The sequence below is a fragment of the Typopeltis vanoorti genome, chromosome 15, assembly GCF_054136105.1.
Source record: "Typopeltis vanoorti isolate ZY-2024b chromosome 15, IOZ_Tvanoo_1.0, whole genome shotgun sequence".
In the NCBI taxonomy this organism is placed as follows: Eukaryota; Metazoa; Arthropoda; class Arachnida; order Uropygi; family Thelyphonidae; genus Typopeltis; species Typopeltis vanoorti.
Genome location: NC_143563.1, coordinates 94,684,014 through 94,707,694, shown reverse-complemented (window position 1 = coordinate 94,707,694; position 23,681 = coordinate 94,684,014). Strand labels below are relative to the sequence as shown.

General features: G+C 36.0%; 1 protein-coding gene across 1 annotated transcript in view; it reads right to left on the bottom strand.

Moving 5' to 3' along the window:
* Positions 1 to 23,681, bottom strand: part of LOC150098992 (uncharacterized) — a 700,419-nt gene that overhangs the window by 586,586 nt on the left and 90,152 nt on the right. The window contains exons 5-8 of the mRNA XM_090405788.1: positions 21,122 to 21,166; positions 12,042 to 12,110; positions 4,495 to 4,611; positions 4,343 to 4,387 (exon numbers count right to left, since the gene is read on the bottom strand). Coding sequence (XP_090261914.1) covers positions 4,343 to 4,387; positions 4,495 to 4,611; positions 12,042 to 12,110; positions 21,122 to 21,166 — 276 coding nt within the window. The remainder of the gene's footprint in view (positions 1 to 4,342; positions 4,388 to 4,494; positions 4,612 to 12,041; positions 12,111 to 21,121; positions 21,167 to 23,681) is intronic.

Here is a 23,681-nt window from a genome sequence, read left to right as displayed (position 1 = left end):
CTGAATGTGAGAATTACAGAGGTATTTCCCTACTGAGTGTTCCTGGCAAGATCTATGCAAGTATACTTGAGAAACGGTTGAGAAGAATTGTGGAAGAAAAGCTTGGTGAAGAACAAGCTGGATTCAGGCCAAATAGAGGCTGTCAGGATCAGATCTTCACTTTACGACAAATAGTCGAGAAAGCATGGGAATATAACAAAGATCTGTATTTAAGTTTTGTCGATTTGGAAAAGGCATATGACAAGGTGCCAAGAGAGAAGCTATTCAATACGCTGCAGTTATATGGTGTCAATGGGGCATTATATCAAGCAATACTTAGTCTTTATTTGAGTTGTGAGTCAGCAGTTAGAATTGAAGGAAGTACAGGAAGATGGTTTAATGTTAAATCTGGTGTGAGACAAGGATGTACATTATCCCCTCTGTTATTCATTATCTATATGGATCACATTATGAAGGAATGTGGTATTAAACCTGATATCAAAATTGGAGATGTTAATGTCAGCTCTTTGCTTTATGCGGATGATGTTATACTTCTAAATAAATCCTCTACAAGTCTGCAAGATTCTCTGACTAAATTGAATAGCTGTTGTAATAGATATGGTATGAAGGTCAGCAATAAAAAGACAAAGACAATGAAAATAGGCAGAATCATTGAAAATGTCAACTGTGTTGTGAATGGAGAACCTGTGGAACAAGTAAAACATTTCAGCTAATTAGGCACAATTTTTACTGAAGATGGTAAACTAAATATAGAAATAGACAACAGAATCAGCAAAGCTGGTATCGTGGGAAGTCAATTGAATAAATTCATATGGAATAAGAAAGAAATTAGTCGGAACACTAAATTAGCTGTATACAAGACTGTGTTCAAACCAATTTTAACTTATGGATCTGAGAGCTGGGTCAGAAGTAAAACACTTGACCAAAGACTAGAGACCGCAGATATGAGAGTCCTGAGAAAGATTAGAGGCGTGAACAGATGGCATCAATGGCAATATCATATTAAAAATGAGGATATTAGGAAAGAACTTGACATTGTCAGCATCCAGGAATGCGTTAGCAGAGCTAATCTCAGATGGTATGGTCACTTAAATAGAATGGGAGAGGAAAGATTAGCAAAACAAGTGTTCTCTGCCAGGTTGGCAGGAAAACGACCCAGAGGAAGACCAAGATATAGGTGGATTGATACGGTACAAAGTGCCTTAGACGATAGAAATATAAGATCTGATAATGTTGGAGTGTTGACAAGTAACAGACTGATTTGGAGGAAAATTGTAGATAGGAAGTTAGTAATGATGTAATTTTTTCATGTAGTACTGTCATATCCTGTACACCCCTTGAGGGTACATGGCAGGAATTTGAGGATGATGATGATGATGATGATGATATATGAAAGCAATTATATAATTGCTTTCTTTATACAGCTTTTAACTTTATTGAAAATCAGATTATGGGGTGTAAAAATGTGGACAGAGACATATAGACACTGACAAAAATTATAATTTGGACTCGGAAAATCTCATTATAATCACTCTCTGCATATACCAACCAAGTTTAAGCAAACCAAAAATTAGTACAATTATAAGCCGACCTACGTACATGCAAATGAAAGAGAAGGGTACATATGCAATCTAATCACGTGCAGATAACACTTCATAATCTTGAATATTGATAATACATCTCACATAGCTTTAAAAATAACTTACCATATTTACTTGAATATAACTCGCCCTCGCATATAACTCGCACCCTGATTTTACTTTACGAAAATAGAAACTGAAAAGCTCCGCGTATACCTCGCACAGAAAAAAAAAAAAGTTTAAACACGTTTCAGGGCGATAGTAACTCACTTTCCGTGGTCAACAACATGTCCTCCCTAGTAACCAATAGTGACTGCAGATAGAAGTAAAAACAGGTTGTTTTATTGTATCACTGAATAAGGTACAGAGAGACATTTGCAGTCTATGTAATATATTTCTCAACAAATAGTGATTAGAGACAACTGGGATAAAAATGGCACTAAGTAATGAATCACATGTTCCCTTCCCACAGAAACTATGCTACTTAGACTCAAGCAAAACCATATGTTGCACTGGCAAACACAGTATCTAACTAAAAACTAGATGTGCAGGAGTCTGTCCAGCTAAAATGCAAGTCAGCAATAAAAATAAATGAAAAGTGTTAAAATTCGTAAACATGTTAAAACTAAGAACTATATAGTGAATATTTTTATGGCAGTTTCAGCTACTGAATTTGGTTGAATGGAATTAGCATTTCAATTCAAAAATTGTCGGCTTGCTTTTATGTTTGACTCACACAATTTTTTGTGAATAGCGAATCAATCATATGCACGTCTTCATAACTGCTCTATCTTTACTGGCCTAGTACCATAGCTGCCTGTTCATTAGTCATTCATAAAGGATTGTTCATTAAGTATCTCAAGTCTTGTAAATTACTGGTAATTTTTGCTTGAAATAATGGGAAAGAAGATGGCGCTATTTGGGTAGGATGCACACAAGGAAACTGCTCTCTGGGCAGGAAACAGCAATAGCAATCACGGTGTGAGATATATGTGGGGATTTTATGAAAAAAATTGAAAACTTTAGTTTTCAGTTTTTTTTGTAAAATCCCCGTAAAATCAAAATTCCCACATATCTCGTACCACGATTTTTAGCTTTAATTTTTGGGGAAAAAGTGTGAGTTATATTCGAGTAAATACGGTATGTTTATGGCAATGTAAAGGAAATTTGCTTTTATATCTAATAAGTTAAACATATTAATTGACAATAAATACTTCCAATCCATATTTTAATGACTTACGATTTAATAAAATCCAAACCCACATATATACCCACTTTAGAAATGGATACATTCTTTACGAAACATGAAAAGATATATCAAATGATGGTAAAGGAGTCATGCCACGTCTGGATGCCTGATGAATGATGCAACAACTGAACTGGACGAAACTTGTACATCAGTATAATGCAGAGATAGATGGCTTGTAAATAGGATCTTTGTTTCTTATTTTCCTATTACTTATTATTACTAAAACAGCTGGTAGGGTTTGCTTCTTTACTGCATTTTTATTTGGTATCACTGTACTTAATAAAATTGTATTATATTAAGTTAAAATATACAAGTCAGTGAAGATGTTTGAAATGTATTTATTGATTTAATTATTTTTTAAGGTGAGCCCTGGGTTGCATGCCTGGAAAAAAGTCGTTGCCGTGCCATGTTTGGCACGCATGAAAATTGCCCACCCCTGCTCTAGACTAACCATAGATAAAGAATACAATAAATATGTTTTCAATGGTTTTGATAACGATATAAATGTTATAAATGTGTAACAGATTAAAAAAAAACTAATGATGAATCAGGCATTTTAGCCTTTTTTTTATACATGCATCAAAAAGCAAAAACCCTAATATAATAGGGAACTGCAGAAATATTATTACCAGGACCCTAAAACCCTATCAATGGCCTTAGTTATATGCAAAATTAGAAGAAGAAGAAAAAAAAAAAAAACGTTTTCACAAATGTGTACTGACTGTACGGTGTCTGTTGCTGAGATGCAGCCGCCATGGTATAAGCAACAGCCAATAAAGCAATTGCCTTACCATGCATTTTATTGTTTTATTTTTAAGAATTTGAATTATATTATGATAGTGAAATGTAATAGTTTTGTTATTTTTATATTTTGTTTATTTTAGTTGTAAGTATAGTTGTTAAAAACTAATTATTAATTAAGTAATAAAAATTACTAATTTAACATAAATAAAAGACAATAAAATTGACAATAAAAAAGTCGATAAATAAAATTGTGTCTCACGTGACACCCCTCCAAAAAAGTGCGCCTGGGACAGACCCCCCCCCAGCTACGCCACTAGCTGTAAATAGCCAATGAAATGGCAACTGTTTCATTTCAGTAAACCAGTCAAATCAACCATAAACAGCTAAACATCCTGTAGACAACTTTGCTCCCTTTGTTTATTCATTTTTTTTTTTTGAGAATAATATATTAGCTGTAGAATTATTATACTTCAAATTTTATTCTAATATTTTATTTTAGATGACTATTAGAATTATTATACTGTAAAATAACATTAACAAATTAAATATCTTAATTATATGGATGAGAAGACTATTTTCAGTCAATTTTTGCAAAGTAAAGTGAAATCTTCAAAGTATAAATTAAACATGACAGTCCCAATGAACTGACATCTTAAAAAAATAAATAAATAAATAAATAAATAAAAATCTTATATTTCTATGACCAAATTCATTATATGTAATATTTTTAAAATGCATAAACTTATTGATAAATAAATAAGCGACTTACAGAAGGCCCAGAAGGTCCAGATGATCCTCGTGGTCCAACTTGTCCCTATATAACACAATTTTTTTTTATTAGGACACTGAAAGTTGCATTAAGTAAATACCACAAAAAAGATAAAAAAGATGAAATGTAAGAAAATGTTTCTCAATACTTACTACATGAGCTTGCAAATAATGGAATGCATCAAGAGGTGCTGGACCTTTATCACCACCACCACCACCAGTACCAACAAGCCCTCCTTGCAAAGCAAGCTGATGAAACCAATTGGAAAGCTGAAATTTTCATTTCAAGAATTTATCGTTAAATTGGATTTAGTTAATTTTCAACATTAAGATCAAACTGAATAAATTTTATTCATGATCTATAACTTATCTCACATTTAACATTGATAAACAACACCATAAGAATGAAAAAAATAAATGAGGTATTTAATAAAGTTGCTGATATTTCACTAGTTTCAAACTAGCATCTTCAGAGCACAAGCAATTTGATACAGCACACAGCCACCAGCAATCAAGTTATTATTAAAAACAGTTTTAATTATAACAGACAAAAGAACTAAAGCCCTAGTTTGATATCCTCTAATGTTGGAAAAAAGATATTACAGCTATTAAATTAAATTTGGGTTAAACAACACTGAAATCTGAAATTTTCTGTAAATCATATAATAAATTTAGTTTAATCCTTTATCCAAGTGTGAGCAAACAAAGTTTGCACCTGAAAGTATCTTCAGGACTGGGGTAAGGTGGTACAACACCAGGACACTCCTTGCAAAGGTGGAGCAAGCTACCAACACTCCTATCTCAGAGTAATTTATTAAAAAAGGTGGCACACCATTTGGCAACCCCTATAGGTAGAGATGACCTGCTTCTGCCTGGTATCTCCACTTGGGCCTGGCTCCCACTGAAGAGACCTCAATAAAGGTCGAAACTAGTCTGGGTTGTGGCCCTTCCCTTAATGCATAACATTAGACATATCCGCAAGGAGATGTGTTTTGCATTATGGGAGATACTGAGATAGGAGTGTTGGTAGCTTGCTCCGCCTTTGCAAGGAGTGCCCTGGTGTTGTATCTCTCAACTTCTAGTCATTAAATTTATTTAATCACGTCATATAGCTGAGTAAGTCCATTGTATCAAATATATATCTAGGATATACACTGCTTGGAGAGAAGTCGATGTCCATTGACTCATCAGTTCTCTTTCACAGCCATTTCATCCAGACACAGTTGCACTGACTCAGGTGCATCATATTCCTCCACTTTCTACTAGCTACAAACACATAACTCGTTACATAGCATGATAGCAAGGTACATCATGCTATCATGCTATGTAATGAGTTATGTGCTTGTAGCCAGTAGAAAGTGGAGGAATATGATGCACACAAGTCAGTGCAACTGTGTCTGGATGAAATGGCTGTGAAAAGAGAACTGATGAGTTTGAAAGAGGCATTGTGACAGGATGCTATGTTGAAGGCCTGTCTGTTCAGCAAATTGTTGACAAACTGGCCATCCCAGATCAACAATCAGTGATACTATACTGAGATAGAAGGGCAGGGAATCAAGTGTAAATGCTAAATGCAGTGGACGACCCATCACACTCACTAAACATGACTGTAGGATGTTTCAAAGGATAATACATAAAAATCACCATTTGTTGGCTGACACATTGAATGTGGAGCTCCAGGCATCGACTGGAACACAAATCTGCACAAAAACATTCAGAACCAAGGTTCACAACATGAGGTTTCCATGGTAAAACCGCGATGTGTAAGTCCCATATTACCTGAACCAACATACAGCATCATCTTCTGTGGTGCAAAGAGTGTGTACAGTGGGACATGGAAGCTTGAAAAGCTGTTTTATGGAGTGACGAATCACACTACATCCTTTACCGAGCAGACAGATGGGCATGGGTCTGGTAAACATCTCTTACCTGAGTGTCTAACCCCAATTATGAAATTCAAAGGTGGCAGTATGATGGTACTGTCTTATTTTTCCTGGTTTGGCCTCGGACCTCTGTTTGTAGTGCTGCGAATACTGAACTCCAAGAGATATCTGTACATTCTGAACAATACAACGTTTCCTACTTTGTGTCATTTAAACCATTGTCTCTTTTAGCAAGACAATGCACCGTGTCATAAGACTGTTGCTGTAACTGCATGGTTTGTGGAGGAGATGAACGTCACCACAACTTGACTGGTCTCTACAGAGCCCCGATTTCAACCCTACTGAACATCTGTGTGATGAACTGGAGCATCAGTGAGGTCAAGGGATGTATACCCCACAACAGTCCAGGCCCACATTACATGCCTACAGGAAGGATGGTCCAAAATTCCACTGATCGCTATCATGTGCTTGTAATAGGTATGCCCCATAGGATTGCTGCAGTCATCACTGTGAAAGTAGGTCCTACATCTTATTACTGTGGGCATCATGGCTGTTTGTTCCTCACACTATGGTTTCCATTGACTTCTTTCCAAGTAGCATATATAAAATTATTGCCAATTTTGGGAGTTTAGTCCATAAGTCCCTGTTATCCTTATTAAGATGTGATTATAATTTGCATATACTTAACAGAAACTGGATAAAAAATTTTATGAAAAATAAACTTTTCAAGAACCGTTCTGATACATTAAAATTTAAAACATTTTAGAATGATGTTCAGTTCATTACCTACTTTGACAGAGACATAAATTTGTAAACTATACTCACAACAGAAGCAACACATGGATACAAAGTAGCTATTTTTCTGGGATAGCTAACATGGCAAAGTCTGTATGGAAGGTCTCGCTTGTTTTGGCATGCAACAATCATATCATTTTTGTGATGGCATGTACAATGAACGTAGTATTACATAGTGAACGCAGATTAAAATTTTCTCAGGAATCAAGGGCCAAAAATAAATTATTATTTTATGACAGTAATTAGTGAGTTAGGAAGCTTGTGCAAAGCCCTTAATAATGAATGATGAAAGGTTATTCCATGTGAAATCATTCAAATTAAAAATTACATTACATAAATTTGTATTTTGATGAAACTGAGTTCTTTGGTTATAGCATCTTTTAGATTAAAATAAAAAAAAACATTTTTTGGATTTATTTATTCATTTTTCCTAGTATCCTATTAATTATGGCAGCATTTTTATTTGGCAGATCCATAGAATGTTTACAATTTTGGAGAGTTTAAAAATTAATCACGGCTTATTTCCAGATTGTTCAATTTCTATTTTTACTGTTTTTCAATTTCCATTTCAATGCTCAAAGTGAGTAAGTTTTCATTTATTTGCTTTATTGAACACTAATTTTTTTCAAGATGGTGGCCGCCTGCTTTCTGAGTATTCCCCACCGCCCACCTAATTTTCTACTCTACCCTGTACGCTTTAGGTTGAATTCACAAAAAGTCAGATTTGTTTGTTTGTTTGTGTGTGTCATTTATATATGTAGGAATATGTCTGTCCAAAATTACCTTACTTGTAGCAAAAAAAAAAAAAAAAGTTTCAGGAACTAAATAAAAATTTACAATTTTTATAAGAGATACTCTTGACAGAGATCTATAAAGCAAAATTGGCTCTATTCTTTTATTTTCAATTAAAGATGCCAAGAAATTATATTTTTATAAAGATCAAAATCAGTCTAGGTAGTGGTACTTCCTATAATGTATAGCATTAGACATATTCGAAAGGATGTGTGTGTGTGTTTTGTATTATGGGATGCTAAGGCAATTAATCTGAGTTATCAGTCTCTATATAAAAGTAGCCTAGTCATAAAGATCTTCATGCACAAACTTTGTTTACTTATAGCTGGATAAAGGATTAAACAAAAATATAATTTAATAAATTTAGTTTAATCCTTTATCCAAATGTGAGCAAGCAAAGTTTGCACCTGAAAATATCTTCAGGACTGAGGAAAGGTAGTACAACACCAAGCAACTCGGAGCAAAGGTGGACCAAGCTATCATCACTCCTATCTCAGTATCTCCTATTTCAAAAATATAATTTCTTGGCATCTTCAATTTAATTTATAACTAAGTGAAATAACTTTCAACAACTAGCTCTGTTATTTTCATTCTTTCAGCTTAAACATCCTTTTTACAGAGAACTGTAAAAACTGTAAAAAGTTTTTACAGTTCTCTTTGTGAATATAATTTGTACTTGCAAAGAAATTATATTCTTGTTTAATCCTTCATCCAAGTGTAAGAAAACAAGTTTTTGTGAAATATTTTCTGACCAGGCTACTGATATACAGAGGCTGATTGAATTCACATCAACTGCCATATCCCATAATGCAAAGCACACTTCCTTTCAAGCATGTAATACCATCCACACCACTTTTGCCAAAAGTATTGTTTACATAGGAATTGTTCACAAACAAATCCCGATTAGCTCTACAAAGCAATATTAGACATTCTGGATAGTTTGGGGGAGACATCTTGGGTGGATGCACTGAATTGAATGTGTTTCCTAACAGAACCATGAATGCTGCAACTTATAGAGATGAGGTCCTAGACCCCTATGCTCATCTGTATGTGGGTGCAATAGGAGAGACATCACATTATCACTACAAGATGATAATGCTCATCATCGGTAAGCAAAGCTCATGGACCAATATCTTCAAGAATGGATTATCATACATATGGACTGGCCAGCCAGGTCTCTTGACCTTAATCCTATTGAGCATGTCTGGAAGGTTCTAGGTAGATATGTTGCTGCTGTCAAACCTCCTCCTCTCCAAAACATTGAGGGATTTAGGAGATACTTTGCAGGAGCAATGGCTGTATCACCAACTGGATACCATTATAAACAGAATGAAACATCATTGCAAGCACCATACTGCTTTGAAGGGTGACCAAATTGCTTATTGAAGCAGTCACTATCTCATTTTGACCACTGTCTTCATGTACCCATTTGTTACTGAATTAAACTATTTATATACAATTTTTGTGATTGTTTTTTCGTATTTCATATCATATAGCATTTCAATAAAATGCATAAAATTCATCATAAAGTTTTTGAGTTATGACTTTTCTCTTTGTTCCTTAATTTATGGAACAAGTGTAAAACAAAATTTTATAAACACTTCGAACTGTAGTGTACCTGTTGTTTGCAAATCCTAGCAATATGAAATTACTTTGCACAGAAAGCTAAGCTACTTGCATAAAAGTAAAAAAAAGAAAAAAGGTATTGCTTCAATGTTTTATTCTACTTTTACATTAATGCTGGTGACATGAAAAAACTCTCAACATTTGCTTACTTCACACATTAGGAGGTACTAAAAATTGTCTTCATAAGTTGATGTACTAAATGAGCTGAAAGATGCAATAAAAAATTTAATTTTGTTTTTCATTTTCAAAAGGGTATCTAGGCTGAAGGGATGAAAATAACAGAATGAGACCCAATTTTCTTTATACCTACCTACTAATAGTATCTCGAAAAAATTCAAATTTTTATTTGGTTGCTTTGAATTTTTTTTTCGAACTTCATCAATATCATCATTAAATTCCTGATATATACCCTCATGGAATGTACAGGATAATTACAATAGTACAACATGAAAAAGTTACACCATTACTAACTTCCAATCAACAATTTTCCTCCAAATGATTCTGTTATTTGTCAAGACTCCAATATTATCAGCTCTTATATTTCTGTCTTTTAAGGCACTTTTTATTGTATCAATCCATCTACATCTTGATCTTCCTCTGGATCTTTTTCCTGCCAACCTGGTAAAGAACACTTGTTTTGCTAACCTTTCCTCTCCCATTCTGTTTAAGTGACCATACCACCTGAGATTAGCTCTGCTAACACATTTTGGGATGCTAACGATCTCAAATTCTTTCCTAATATTCTCGTTTTTAATACAATACTGCCATCGATGTCATCTGTTCACACCCCCTAATCTTTCTCAGGACTCTCGTATCTGCGGTCTCTAGTCTTTGGTCAAGTGTTTTACTTCTAACCAAGCTCTCAGATCCATAAGTTAAAATTGGTTTGAACACTGTCTTGTATACAGCTAATTTAATGTTTTGACTAATTTCTTTCTTATTCCATATAAATTTATTCAGCTGACTTCCCTGCCATACCAGCTTTACAAATTTTGTTGTCTATTTCCATATTTAATTTACCATCTTCAGTAAAAATTGTGCCTAAATAGCTTAAATGTTTTACTTGTTCTATAGATCCACCCATTCAGGATACAATTGGTGTTTTCATTTCTGCCTATTTTCATGTTCTCTCTCTTTTTATTGCTGTTTTTCAGACCAAATTTATTACAACAGTTATTCAGTTAAGTCATGGATTTTTGCAGACTTGTACTGAATTTATTCAGAAGTATAACATTTGCATGAAGTAAAGAGTAAGACAAACATCACCAATTTTGATATCAGATTTAATACTACATTCCTTGATAATGTGATCCATATAGATAATGAATAACAGTGGATATAATGTGCACCCTTGTCGCACACCTGATTTTACCTCAAACCATCTTTCTGCACCTCATTCAATTCTAACTGTGACTTACAGCTTAAATAGAGACTACGTATTGCTCGATATAATATCCCATTGACACTATATAACTGTAGTGTTTTAAAAACTTTCTTCTTGGCACCTTGTCATATGCTTTTTCCAGATTAACAAAATTTAAATATAAAGCCTTGTTATATTCCCAAGATTTCTCAACTATTTGTCTTAAAGTGAAAATCTGATCCTGACAACCTCTATTCGGCCTAAATCCAGTTTGTTCTTCACTAAGCTTCCCTTCCACAATTTTTCTTATTCGTTTCTCAAGTATACTTGCATAAATTTTACCAGGAACACTCAACAGGGAAATACCACTGCAATTCTCGCATTCAGTTTTATTTCCCTTTTTATAGATGAGTACTATGAGAGCTCTGCTCCAATCATCTGGAATTTTACCCTCTGACCAGGCCTTCTGAATTATGCAATGCAGTCACTATAAAACTTTTATACCTTTGAGGATTTCTGCCAAATTTCATCTACTCTAGCTGGCTTTCCACATTTCAGGTTTTTGATTGCTTTTTCTACTTCAATTATGGATATGTATTCCTGACTGCATTCCTGTTGGAAGTTTTCTATCATCATGCTGACATTGCTTGTTTCATTCAGCAATCTTTCAAAATAATTACTCCATACATCTAGAATATTTTTATCTTCAGTTTCATGTCACCTTTGTTATCTCCGATTCTTTTTACACTATTCTTTCCTCCATTTCTAAATTTTTTCAATAGCCTCTAGAATATTTTGCCACTTATCTGATAGGCTGCTGCATGCAATAGACTGGATTTGCAGAAGGCAGAGGAATTATTGATACCAATTCTGATAAACAGCAGCCATAGAAGTATTTATAGAAGATGAGGACTGTTGAAACTGAATGCCTGTGGGAAAGTGAGTAGAGTGTATTAGTGAGTGAGAGGGTCATCAATCAATCTGACTGTCCTCTTTTGTACAGAATCCAGCATTTTTAAGGTGATTAATTTTAAACTCTCCAAAATTGGAAAAATTCCACACATCTACCAAATAAAAATGACTTCCATAATTAACTGGATGCCAGGAAATATCTAAAAATTCTTCCATCTAAAGGATAAGGGTGACAAACTAACTCACTTTCATCAAAATCAAAAATGGCATGGCTTAAGCTCACTGATAATTTCACTTGAAATGATCTGAAAACACAGTAAAATACTTACTTCTCCAGGTGGTCCAGGTGGTCCAGGGGAACCTGGAGCGCCATGGCTTCCTGGTTGACCAGGCATGCCCTTAAAGAACAAAAGAAAGTTCTTGAATATATAATTTTAAATCATAATAATTAGTAAAATATACAAAATAGCTTAACATAAAATAGAGATCCCCATTCAATAGCATGTTACAACACTGAGAGAGCCTTAAGAATAATCTCTATACACTGCAGCACTGACTCCACAAGGTTCTGAAAATACTCCATAGATATCTAAATCGTACTTACCGGGTGCAAAATTTAAGGATGTAAGTGAGAGTATTAGAGTGCAAAAACAGAGGGTGAAAGAATTAATAATTGTGGCGGGTACGAATGAATTGAAAGGTTATAAATTTTTTATGAGAGAGGACTTGAAAGTATTGTTAAAGGTAGCGAAAGAAAAGAGTGACAGAGTTAGAATGGTGAGTCTGTTACCGCGGTATGACAGAGAGGAGTTTAGAAGGAGGGCCATAATCGCAAATGACATTATGCACAGGTTATGCGGACGGTGTGGTGTGGAATTCGTGGACGTGTGGAATGAGTTTGATGGGCGAAAGGACTTATACAAGATGGATGGCCTGCATTTGAATGGACTTGGTGTGCGGAGACTGGAAAAAGTGTTGCTGAATGAAGTGAAAATGGATGTGCAGAACCAGGGAAACTAGAACTACCAAGGAGGGGGGGAAGTGGATATCCAGACATCAGTGAGATAGTTGAGTGTAAAAATGTATATAATGTACCTGAGCCAGCACTAAAGACAAAAAATGGGAATGGGACATTTAGAATAACGCATCAAGTTAGGGGTGGGACAAAGGGATCACTGCAATTCATGTATACTAATGCCAGGAGTATTAGGAACAAGAAGGAAGAATTTTTGGCCTTGATTGGCTCTTCCTGGCCACAGGTTATTGGCATTAGTGAAACATGGCTGACGGAAGATGATATAGTTAGTGGTATAGAATGTGTAGGTTATAGTATGTTTAGGAGGGACAGAGAGAATAAAATTGGGGGAGGGGTGTTATTGATGATAGCTGATGAACTGCAGCCAAGGAGAATTGAAGTATTGCAGGATAGTGAAAGGAGCTCATTTGAGGCTATTTGGTGTGAGATTGACACTGGCAGAATAAAATATACAGTTGGGTGCTGCTATAGACCAGGTGATGGAATAGATGGTATGCATAAACAAATTGATGAAATGAGTGGAAGGAGGGTAATTATTATGGGGGATTTCAACTATGGTAACATTGATTGGAAGGAGGAGAGGACACATGTGAGGAAGGAAATGGATTTTATTCAATTATTAAGGGATAACTATCTGAAACAGCATGTAATTGAAAATACTAGGGGTGTGAGAGTGCTTGACCTGGTAATTGCATCTCAAAATTTGACTGTAATGAATATGACCATGTTGCCACCTATTTGGTGAGAGGCTAAAGGTGTGCAATTTGTGATTAAGACAGGGTATATGTGGAATTACCGTGCTGGCAAGTATGACAAGCTTAGGAGATTGCTTGGATCAGTGCCATGGCATGTACAACTGCAAGGGCTGGACGTCGATAGAGCATGGGAAGTGGTCAAAGAGCATTTACAGGAGGTTATGGCTGATTGTATACCTAAGGTCCGAATAGTGAAACAAGTAGGGGTTAAATGGATGAATAACACCATTAAGCTTGAGCTGCAAAAAAAGAAACAACTATGGAGGGAATTTAAAGAAAGGGGTGACCTGCAGGCACACGAACGGTATAAAGTGCAGGCCAGAAGGGTAATGAGTGTGGTAAAAACAGCAAAAGCCGATTATGAAAGGAAACTAGCTATGCAAGCAAAAGAGAATCCCAAACAGTTCTTTCAATATGCTGTAAGCAAGAAAAAAACTGTACATGGCAAAATGATTTTAAGGAATGACGATGGTAAAGAGTTCACTGAACCAGTCGATATAGTGGAGTTACTGAGTGCGCACTTTGCAAAAGTATATCATCCAGGTGGTGACGTTGAAAAAATGAAGGAACCATTAGTTTATACGGGAATTGTGATGAATGAAGTGGAGGTGAAAAGTCTATTACAGAACCTTAATGTGAATACATCTGTGGGACTGGATGGTATACCGGCATGGGTCTTGCATGAAGCGGCTAAGGAATTATCAGTGCCCTTGACCATGTTGTTTAATCTGAGTCTCGGGTCTGGCTTGGTCCCGAAAGCGTGGAAAGAGGGGAAAATAGTTTCACTGCATAAAGGAGGATCCAAGACTATGGTTGCAAATTACCGACCGATCAGCATATCAGGAGTCATTGTCAAGGTCTTGGAGAAAGTAGTCAAGGGAAAAATACAGGAATGGATTGATGAAAATGAGATACTGTATGGAGGACAGCATGGCTTTGTGAAGGGTAGATCATGCCTCAGTAACTTGCTCAAGTTTTATAACAAGGTGACGGCTGAACTGGATAAGGGAAATGGGTTTACAGTGATACTGCTGGACCTGGCAAAGGCGTTTGACAGGATACCACATGGAATTCTAATCCGTAAACTACAACATATGGGAATGGATATAGGGTTGGTGAGATGGATAGCTGGGTGGTTGATGGAGAGATATCAAAGAGTAGTTTATTCAGGAGTAGAGTCCAAAAGACGGCCTGTGACTAGTGGTGTGCCACAGGGTTCTGTTCTTGGACCACTGCTGTTTAATCTGTTCATTAACGATATAGGGAAGGGTCTAAGTGGGACAGTTCATTTGTTCGCTGATGATGCAAAGTTGGGTAGGGCGATAGTGAATGCAGAAGATGTCAAAGTCTTGCAAGATGACTTAGATAGATTGGAGTTCTGGACTAAGGAGAATGGATGTCAATTTAATGTGATAAAATGTAAGGTTATGCATTTCGGAGTGAAAAGATTAGCAGCAGTATACCACATTGGTGGAACTGTGCTCCAAGAGATTGATGAAGCCAGGGACTTGGGAGTGTTGGTGGATAGGGAGATGAAGTTTAGGGGGCACATTGCGAAAGTAGCTAAATCAGCTCATCAACTCACTTGGTTGTTGAAAAATACCTTGACGAGCAGAGACAAGCAAGTTATTGTACCTCTGTACCGAGCCCTGATAAGACCTCATCTCGACTACTGTGCCCAGATTTGGTCACCTTGGTTCCTTCTTGATGGGGAGGAGGTGGAGAGGATCCAGAGGCAAGTGACTAAGATGATAGCAGGTCTATGGAATGAACCATATGAGAACAGGTTGAAGATTTGTGGGTTGCAGAAACTAGTTGATAGGCGGAAAAGGGGAGATATGATTGAGACATTCAAATTGCTAAAAGGATTCTATAGGATTAATTCAGAGGATATTTTTGAGATCAGGACTGGTGGTGGGAGAACTAGGGGACACCCATGGAAGCTGGGCAAGAGCATGGTTAGCAGGGGTGTTAGAGCTGGGTTCTTTACTTTTAGAGTGGTAAATGAGTGGAATAAGCTGCCAGTGTCTGTTGTGGGTGCTATGACAGTGAGCGAGTTCAAGGCAAGGTATGATAGATACTGTGAGAATGTTGAACAGTTGTGTGAACATGATGTTTAGGGCCTCCCTCGATGAGTCTAAGGACTCCTGGAGTAGCCCGTAATAATGATAATGATAATGATAATAATAATATCCTAGCCCAGAGAAATGATGAATTGCAGTTCAGCAGATTTGATAAGTGGGTCAATGTTATCTCATTTTCTACCACATCCCAAAGATACCCATTGGGATTGAAAGTTGGTGACTGAGGAGAAAGGATGCACTGATGAAAGTTATAATATTCCTATAACCACTTCAGGATAACATGCATTCTGTGACACAGTACACTACCACCAGGGTGGAAGTGTCCATCACATGTAGAATATATGATCAACATGAATGGTTATAAGTAATCAGCAACAATGCTTCAGTGAGTGGCATCATAAACTCAACTAAATAAAGGAACCTAAAATGTGCTAGAAAACTGTCTCTATCATTGAAACGTACATTATTGTGCCATTCTTGATGTCTATACTTTCACATTTTTTGTGGTTGCCATATCTTTATCCTTCCAACTGAATGAAAAACAGATTTATCATTCCACTGAATTATAAATGATTGTCACACAATCATTGTCTGCTACTTTTTTATTAATCAGAATGGTGTAATGCATGGTGTGTTAGAAACATTTCCTTGTGTAATCCTTAGTTGTGCCATGTACTCATTCAAACAACTGTATTACATCCATTTACTTTATTTATAATCTTATCAATTCTCCATCCACTTCTTGCACTTGGTCTACTGTTTTTGGCCACATGCCTAAATTTGTTTTCTCACGCCATTTTTAGTATACCTGAAATATTGCTACATACAACCACCCTAGCAAGCTGAATGCTTCAATGAGATATCAGCTCATCTGGCTCTCAACATCCTCATTTGAAGTCACTCTAGTGATGATCTAGTCTGTTATTATCTCTCCTCTCTCTCTCAATTACATGTTACAATGGATTGCATTTAGCATGGGATGCAGTAATATTCTGGTTACTGAGTGTATCACAATACAGAAAAAACTATTATGCACGGTTTTTGGCAATGAATAAGAAGGATATTACAATAAATTTAAGATTTTTTTTTTAAATTCTATTAGAATTTCATTATCATTATCATTGATTTCCTGATATGGTAATGATCAATTAGATACAAAGGAAGCACAGAGGAAAATTTACCAATTAGCAAAATGTAGAAATAAAGCAGCAAAGAACATCTTACATGTGAGGCAGATCAAAGATGCTGAAAGAAGAGTATTATGGAGGGATGTGGATATAAGAAACACATGGAGAATATACTTTGGACTTTTGAATGAGGAAAATGCTAGGACTCAGAGAAGATAGGCAGCCTTCTGAGGGGATGGTGAAGTACATCAGCAGAGTGGAAGTGAAGGAGGCCATGAAGAGGATGAAGAATGTAAAATCTGTGGGCCCTGACAGGATTCCAGTGGAGGCATGGAAGGCACTAGGGGAAGAGGGAATTGACCTGCTGTGGGACCTGTTCATGAAAGTTTGCCAACAGGAAAAAATACCTGAGGAATGGAGCGAAAGTACTCTTGTACTCATCTACAAGGGTAAAGAGGATGCACATGGCTGTAAGAATTACAGAGGAATAAAGCTGATATCCCACACAATGAAAATCCTAGAAAGGGTTCTTGATGGAAGATTGAGGAAGGAGGTGGAGATTGCAAAGGAACAATTTGGCTTCATGCCTGGTCGATCAACGACAGATGCTATCTTTGGGTTATGGCAGATGATGGAAAAGTTTTGAGAGAAACAACGGGAGCTACATCTGGTGTTTATTGATCTGGAGAAAGCATACGATAAAGTGCCAAGGCAAGAAGTCTGGAGGTGTCTGAGGGAGAAGAAGGTACCAGAGAAATATGTCAGGCTGGTGCAGGAGATGTACAGAAATGTAAAGACAAGAGTTTGGACCTGTCTGGGACAAACAGAAAGTTTTCAAGTGACAGTTGGCTTGCATCAAGGGTCAGCATTAAGTCTGTTTCTGTTTAATATTGTGACGGAGGAGGAGGTGAGAGAAGATGCACCCTGGACAATGTTGCACGCAGATGACATCTTGTTGTGTGCAGATTCAAAAGAAGAAGTGTCAGCTAAACTGGAAAGATGGAGGAAAGTACTGGAAGAGAGCGGTATGAGACTGAGCAGAAGTAAGACAGAGTATATGTGTTGCAAAGTGGACGGTGGCCAGGAGCTGGAAGCTGGAAGGAAATGTCATCAGGAAGGTGAGGGACTTTAGATACTTAGGTTCAACAGTGGAAGAATATGGAGAGGCTAAGAAGAAAGTGGGATGCAGGATACAAGTGGGTTGGAGGAACTGGAGAGAGATGGCTGGAGTGCTATGCGATAAGAGGGTGCCGATCAATCTGAAAGGCAAAATCTATAGAACAGTAGTGATACCAGCTATGACATATGCTATGGAAACTGTGAACCTCAGGAAAAATAACATCAGCAGGATGGAGATAGTGGCAATGAGAATGCTTAGGTGGATGTGCAGTGTGACCAGAAAGGATTGTCTGAGAAATGACTATGTGAGGGGAATGGTGAAAGTTACGAACTAAGGAGCGAAGATACAGGAGGCAAGGTTGAGATGGTTTGGTCATGTGATGAGGAGGGAGGACGAATATGTGGGAAGAAAGGTCATGCAGATGGATGTGCAAGGGAGGAGGAAGCGTGGGTGGCCAAAGAAGAGATGGAGAGAGCTGGTGGAAGAGAACTTGAGGATGAAGAACTTGGATGTGGTTACAGCCCAAAACAGTAGAATGTGGAGAAGACCCATCAGAAACAGCGGCCGTGCTTAAGCAGGACAAGCTGCAGATCAATTTCCTGATATATATACCCCCAAGGGGTGTTCAGGTTACTATGACAGCAACACATGATTAAGTTTACATTATTATTAATCTTCAAACAACAATTTTCCTCCAAATCAGTCTATTACTCATGAGCACTCCAATAATGTCAAATCCAACATTTCGTGCTTCTAAGATACTTCTGACTGAATCAAAGATGGCAAGATTGCAGAATTCCAAAGGTTAGCAAAACACCTGTTTTGCTAACCTTTCCTCAACATTTTTTAGTGACCATTCCAACCTTAGATTAGCTCTGCTGGCACATTCTTGAATGCTAATGTTAAAAAAAAAAAGGGGGAGGGGGGATCTAGAATTTCCTCTCATAGAGTGGTGCATGATTGGAATGGATTGTCATTGATGAGTCTCTGACTCCCTCGAGATCTTTCATAATAATAATAATGTCACATTGATGATACTGGATTTCAGGAAATTGATGAGGCTAGGGACCTGGGGATAATAGTGGACAGAGTTGAAGTTCAGAGGGAATATTGTAAAAGTTAGTAAAATAGCTCAAAGGATTACTTGGCCGTTATAAAAACATGCTAACAAGTAAAGATAGGGAGGTTATTATCCCTTTTTATAAGGCTATAATTTGGCTGCATCCATCTTGACTGCTATGTGCAGATTTGGTCATTTGGGTTTCTTGAGGATCAGGAAGTGGTAGAGAGGATTCAGAGATGAATGACCAACCAAGCTGGTGACAGGTTTGTCGAATGCTCCCTATGAGGATAGGTTGAGGGTGTATGGGCTACAAAGTTTAGTTAAATAGGCAGCGAAGAGAGGGGACATGATAGAAACTTATAAGATATTAAAGGGATTTCATAAAATTGAATACAAAGGAAATTTTTCAATATATGACAAACAGTCAGAGAACTGTTTGTCATATATTGAAAATCTAGGGCCATCTGTGGAAGATGTGTAAGAATTTGGTTAGTAAGGGTGCACGATCTAGATTTTTTGTGTTTACAGTGGTGAACGAGTGGGATGTATTGCTAGAATTAGTCATGCCCTGACAGTAAATGAGTTTAATTAGAGGTGTGATAGGTTTTGTGTGTATAAAAATTAGATGGGTCTTCCACAATCAGTCCCTAGCTTCCATGGAAGTACTGTATTATAATAATAATATATGGAATGGTAATGAACCATGAAAATCATTATTATTATGTGACACCTCCAAGGAGTCCAAAACCTCATCAAGGGAGGGCACCCACTCTACAACTCTCCACCTCCAACACTCAATCCACCAACCATGGTGAACCACATCATCTACACTAATGCCATCTAATGTCCACCACCACCACTAATATTTTCACAGACAATCACAAACATCCATGTCCATGGCGGGTTTCAAACCCATGGCCTTTTGGCTGGAGAGTGGATATGCTAAGGGTAGAAAGTCAACTGAATAAATTTATATGGAAGAAGAGAGAAATTAGTCAAAACACGAAACTAGCTGTATATAACATTTCCAGCTAGTTCAAACCAATTTTAACTTATGGATTTGAAAGCTAGAAATAAAAGTCTGTTAGAAATAAAAATAAAATACTGGAGACCACAGATATGAGAGTTTTGAGAAAGATTAGGGAAGTGAACAAATAGGATCAATGGCAGAATCATATTAAAAATGAAGATATAAAAAAGGAACATGTTATTGTTAGCTTTCAGGAGTGTGAAAGTGGAGCTAACTTTAGGTGGTATGATCACTTGAACAAAATGGAAGAGGAAAACTTCCTTAAACAACTGTTTTTTTGCCAGGATGGCAGGAAAAATACCCAGAAGAAGACCAAGATCTAGATGGATTGATTCGGTCAGAAGTACCCTAGAAGACCAAAATGTTAAATATGACAATACTGGAGTACTGACAGGTAATGAACTAATTTGGAGGGAAATTGTTGATAGGAAGTTAGTAATGATGTAAATTTTTCATGTAGTACTATCACGATATGATATACATTCCTCCCCTGAGAGTACATATTAGGAATTGGATGATGGTGAACTTGATGTACTTTGAGTCTATGATGATGTTGGTGAGAGACAGAAAAGCTAGAATTCAAACAAGTGAGCTGAAAAATAAATAACCAACATGTAAAGGTAAAAAAAATTAAAATTGCCCTAACCATATTTAAAAGTTTCTTTTAGAGTAATTTAAAAGTTTCAACTTGAATATTTTATCTAAAAACGTATTAATAAAACAATTCAAAAATAACTTTCCCGTTATGTAAAAAATTGAAAATACATTAGAAACTGGTTCATTAAAAAAGTGAAGCATACATCACTGTTAGTATTTCAGTTAAAGATCTCAAGGTTCCTTATTCTTTAAGCCCAACTCAAAGATATTCCTAATATCTTGCAACATCATAAAATGAGGTGTATGTAATAATAATGAGGTGCTGATATTACTTCTTGCTTTCACTTAGAAGCAAAAAATAAAGCACAAGGGATCAAAACACATTAGCATTACTGGATGCTGCTAAAAGTCTAAAAATGCACTATTTTTTATTTAAGAAAGTCACAACTATGACCCTCTTAAATTTTTAACATATGCCCAGTTAGGAGGTTAAAACAGTATCCATTATTAAGCCAGTGAAATTAAGGATGGATATAATTTCATAATGCTTTTTGCTGCTAGTGGCTTTTTTTACATGCAACAACATATAAAACTTACCCTGTCCCCAATTCTTCCAGGAGATCCAGGCTCACCTCGTTCACCCTATAAAAAAAGAAATTTGCACATCAACAAAGTGCACTATAGAAGAAGCTTAAATAAACAACTTAAAATTATATATTTTAAAGTATATTGTATCCACTTTCTACATCTCAAATAAATACACAGAAGTCAGATGTGTTTCCATAAATGGCTTGGAAGTGCATATACACAGATGCAAAAACACATGCAGCAGAGGCAATTTAAGGTAATGATCTTAAAGTTATTTATAGCACATAATGGGCAGGTGTGGGATAGTCTGTTGAGTGCAAAAAAGCCCAATTCAGATATGCAAACTAAATATTGTGTTAATACTGTCTCTTTACTTAACAGCATCTCTGTGGCCCATGCCTTTGATGTTCCAGATGTTAATGTTAATTAGATTCTTAAGTTTCTATTTTGTGTTCTTTGTACCTTTATTCATATCCTTGTCAACAACTTTAAATCAAGCCATTTTATTTCCTTTTGAGACTTGAAAGTAATATTCTACCAGGTATCCGAAATTGGTTGCTACCTGAGAAGTAGTAAATCCAGTGATGGGAGTGCCATGTCACAGCCTCTAGACCATCATATGTTATATTGGCATTTCCTCCACTACGATGAAACAATTTGCCTCTATAACTCAGCTGCGAGTGATTCGAATGTGAAAACAGGATGCTACAAGAAGATGGTAGGAGAGGCTGGAGACATAGAAATTGACACTCTAGAAACAGGAAGCCAAATGAAATAGTTTTTAAACAAAGCATTTGCATAAAATATTTTAAATATTTTGGCTACAATGTAAAACAGATGAAAAGCTGGATAAAAAGGGAGAGTGAATGGTATCACAAGTGAAATAAAAAGATGCAGACAGAAATGAACTGGATGTACTGAAAATATACCAAGGAGAATTCCAAGGGTAACTTTGATATGAATCTCAAAAAGAAATGCCCTAAACTAACTTGAAATGACAGAAAAAAAAAAAAAAAAAAGAGAAGGATGGCTGGTTGAGAGAGCTGGCAAGAAACAAAATTTGTTACAGAAGTCCATTATATTATTTATATTATATTATATAAGGACACTTAGGGATAGAGAAGAGAGAAGAGTCTAAAAAGCTAAAGTGGAGTATACGCAATTAACAAGATGAGGTCTTGAGAGCTTCAAATTCTCTCATCTCAGATACCGTTAAGAATATAAAAGCATTCAGATTAATACAGAAGAAATTATAAAAGAAGCAGATGTTAAGATGGAAAGAATGAGGGACCATCCCTGGAAGTTGTATAGGGATGTGGTGAAGAAGGGAGTGAGGAGTAGATTTTTTTTATGCAGAGAGTTGTTAGTGAGTGGAATGCATTGCCTGAATGCATCGTGAGTGCAGGTAGTGTAAATAACTTCGAAGCTCATTACAATAGACATATTGCTGGGTGAGTGGACTTCTCATGATGAGTCTGTTGACTCCATGGAGGTTACCAAATAATAATAATAATTCTAGGACCCAGGAAGTATGCATGAGAAGAGAGCACTTTTTTACTTTCTTTCAATGTGCAATTTCATGTAAGATCACCCCTGCTCACATGCCTACCAAGAACAAAAAGCTTACTTCAATTAGGAATAAGTTGAAAAATGTATTATTACTGTACCATGGACATTTCTAGCTGCTAGGAGTGAATATTTGTCACAGGCAATTCACAAAATAATAATAATAATAAATAAATAAATAATAAAAATAACAAAAACAAAGTTTCAAAGCACTAATTCAATAAAACATAACTTAATAAAACCAAGTATATAATTTCTTGGTATCTTTCATCGTATAACTGAATACCTATCAAATTATCTTTTATCTCAAATACAAAGATAGCTTAATACTAGATTTGATTATAAAATTTTCATATAACTGTTTTTGCTTAATTTCAATACCCAAGCCATTAAACAATAACAATACAAAAATTTGTTTATATTCATCTACAAAAGATTGTAAACCTATAGTACATTAGTAGCATGGATATGTTAAGGAACAATATCTTTATTTATTTATTTATTTTATTTATTTTGTATTTTTGGAAATCCTGCTCTAGAGACTAAACAACAAATCTTTCAAGCCACTTCAGGCTTCCAACATACAGGAAAGTGGTTTCACATCAGGCAAAGAAAATTTATCGCTCACCTAAAGGTAATCACAAACATTCATGCCCATGGCAGAATTCAAACAGACTGATAGTTTGAGAGTAGGTACAATAACCACTCAGCCAATCAGTCAAACAAATAAATGAATTAATTAAATAAAAAGACAAAAACAAACCTGGCCATTCTTTTTTTTTCAATACTTTTTTCAATTATCTTCATCAAGTAGGTGTGTCAAATCTTTACACTACTTTTTTCTGTTTAACATATTCATGATATAATTCCTATCAAAGGCATCTTACTGAAATAATAATATCTGATATTATTTTTCTTCCATTAGCACTTAAATATTCTGTCTCTGCATTTAACAAATTATATGTTTCCGTTCTATCAGCATTAATTTCATCCGAATGACTCC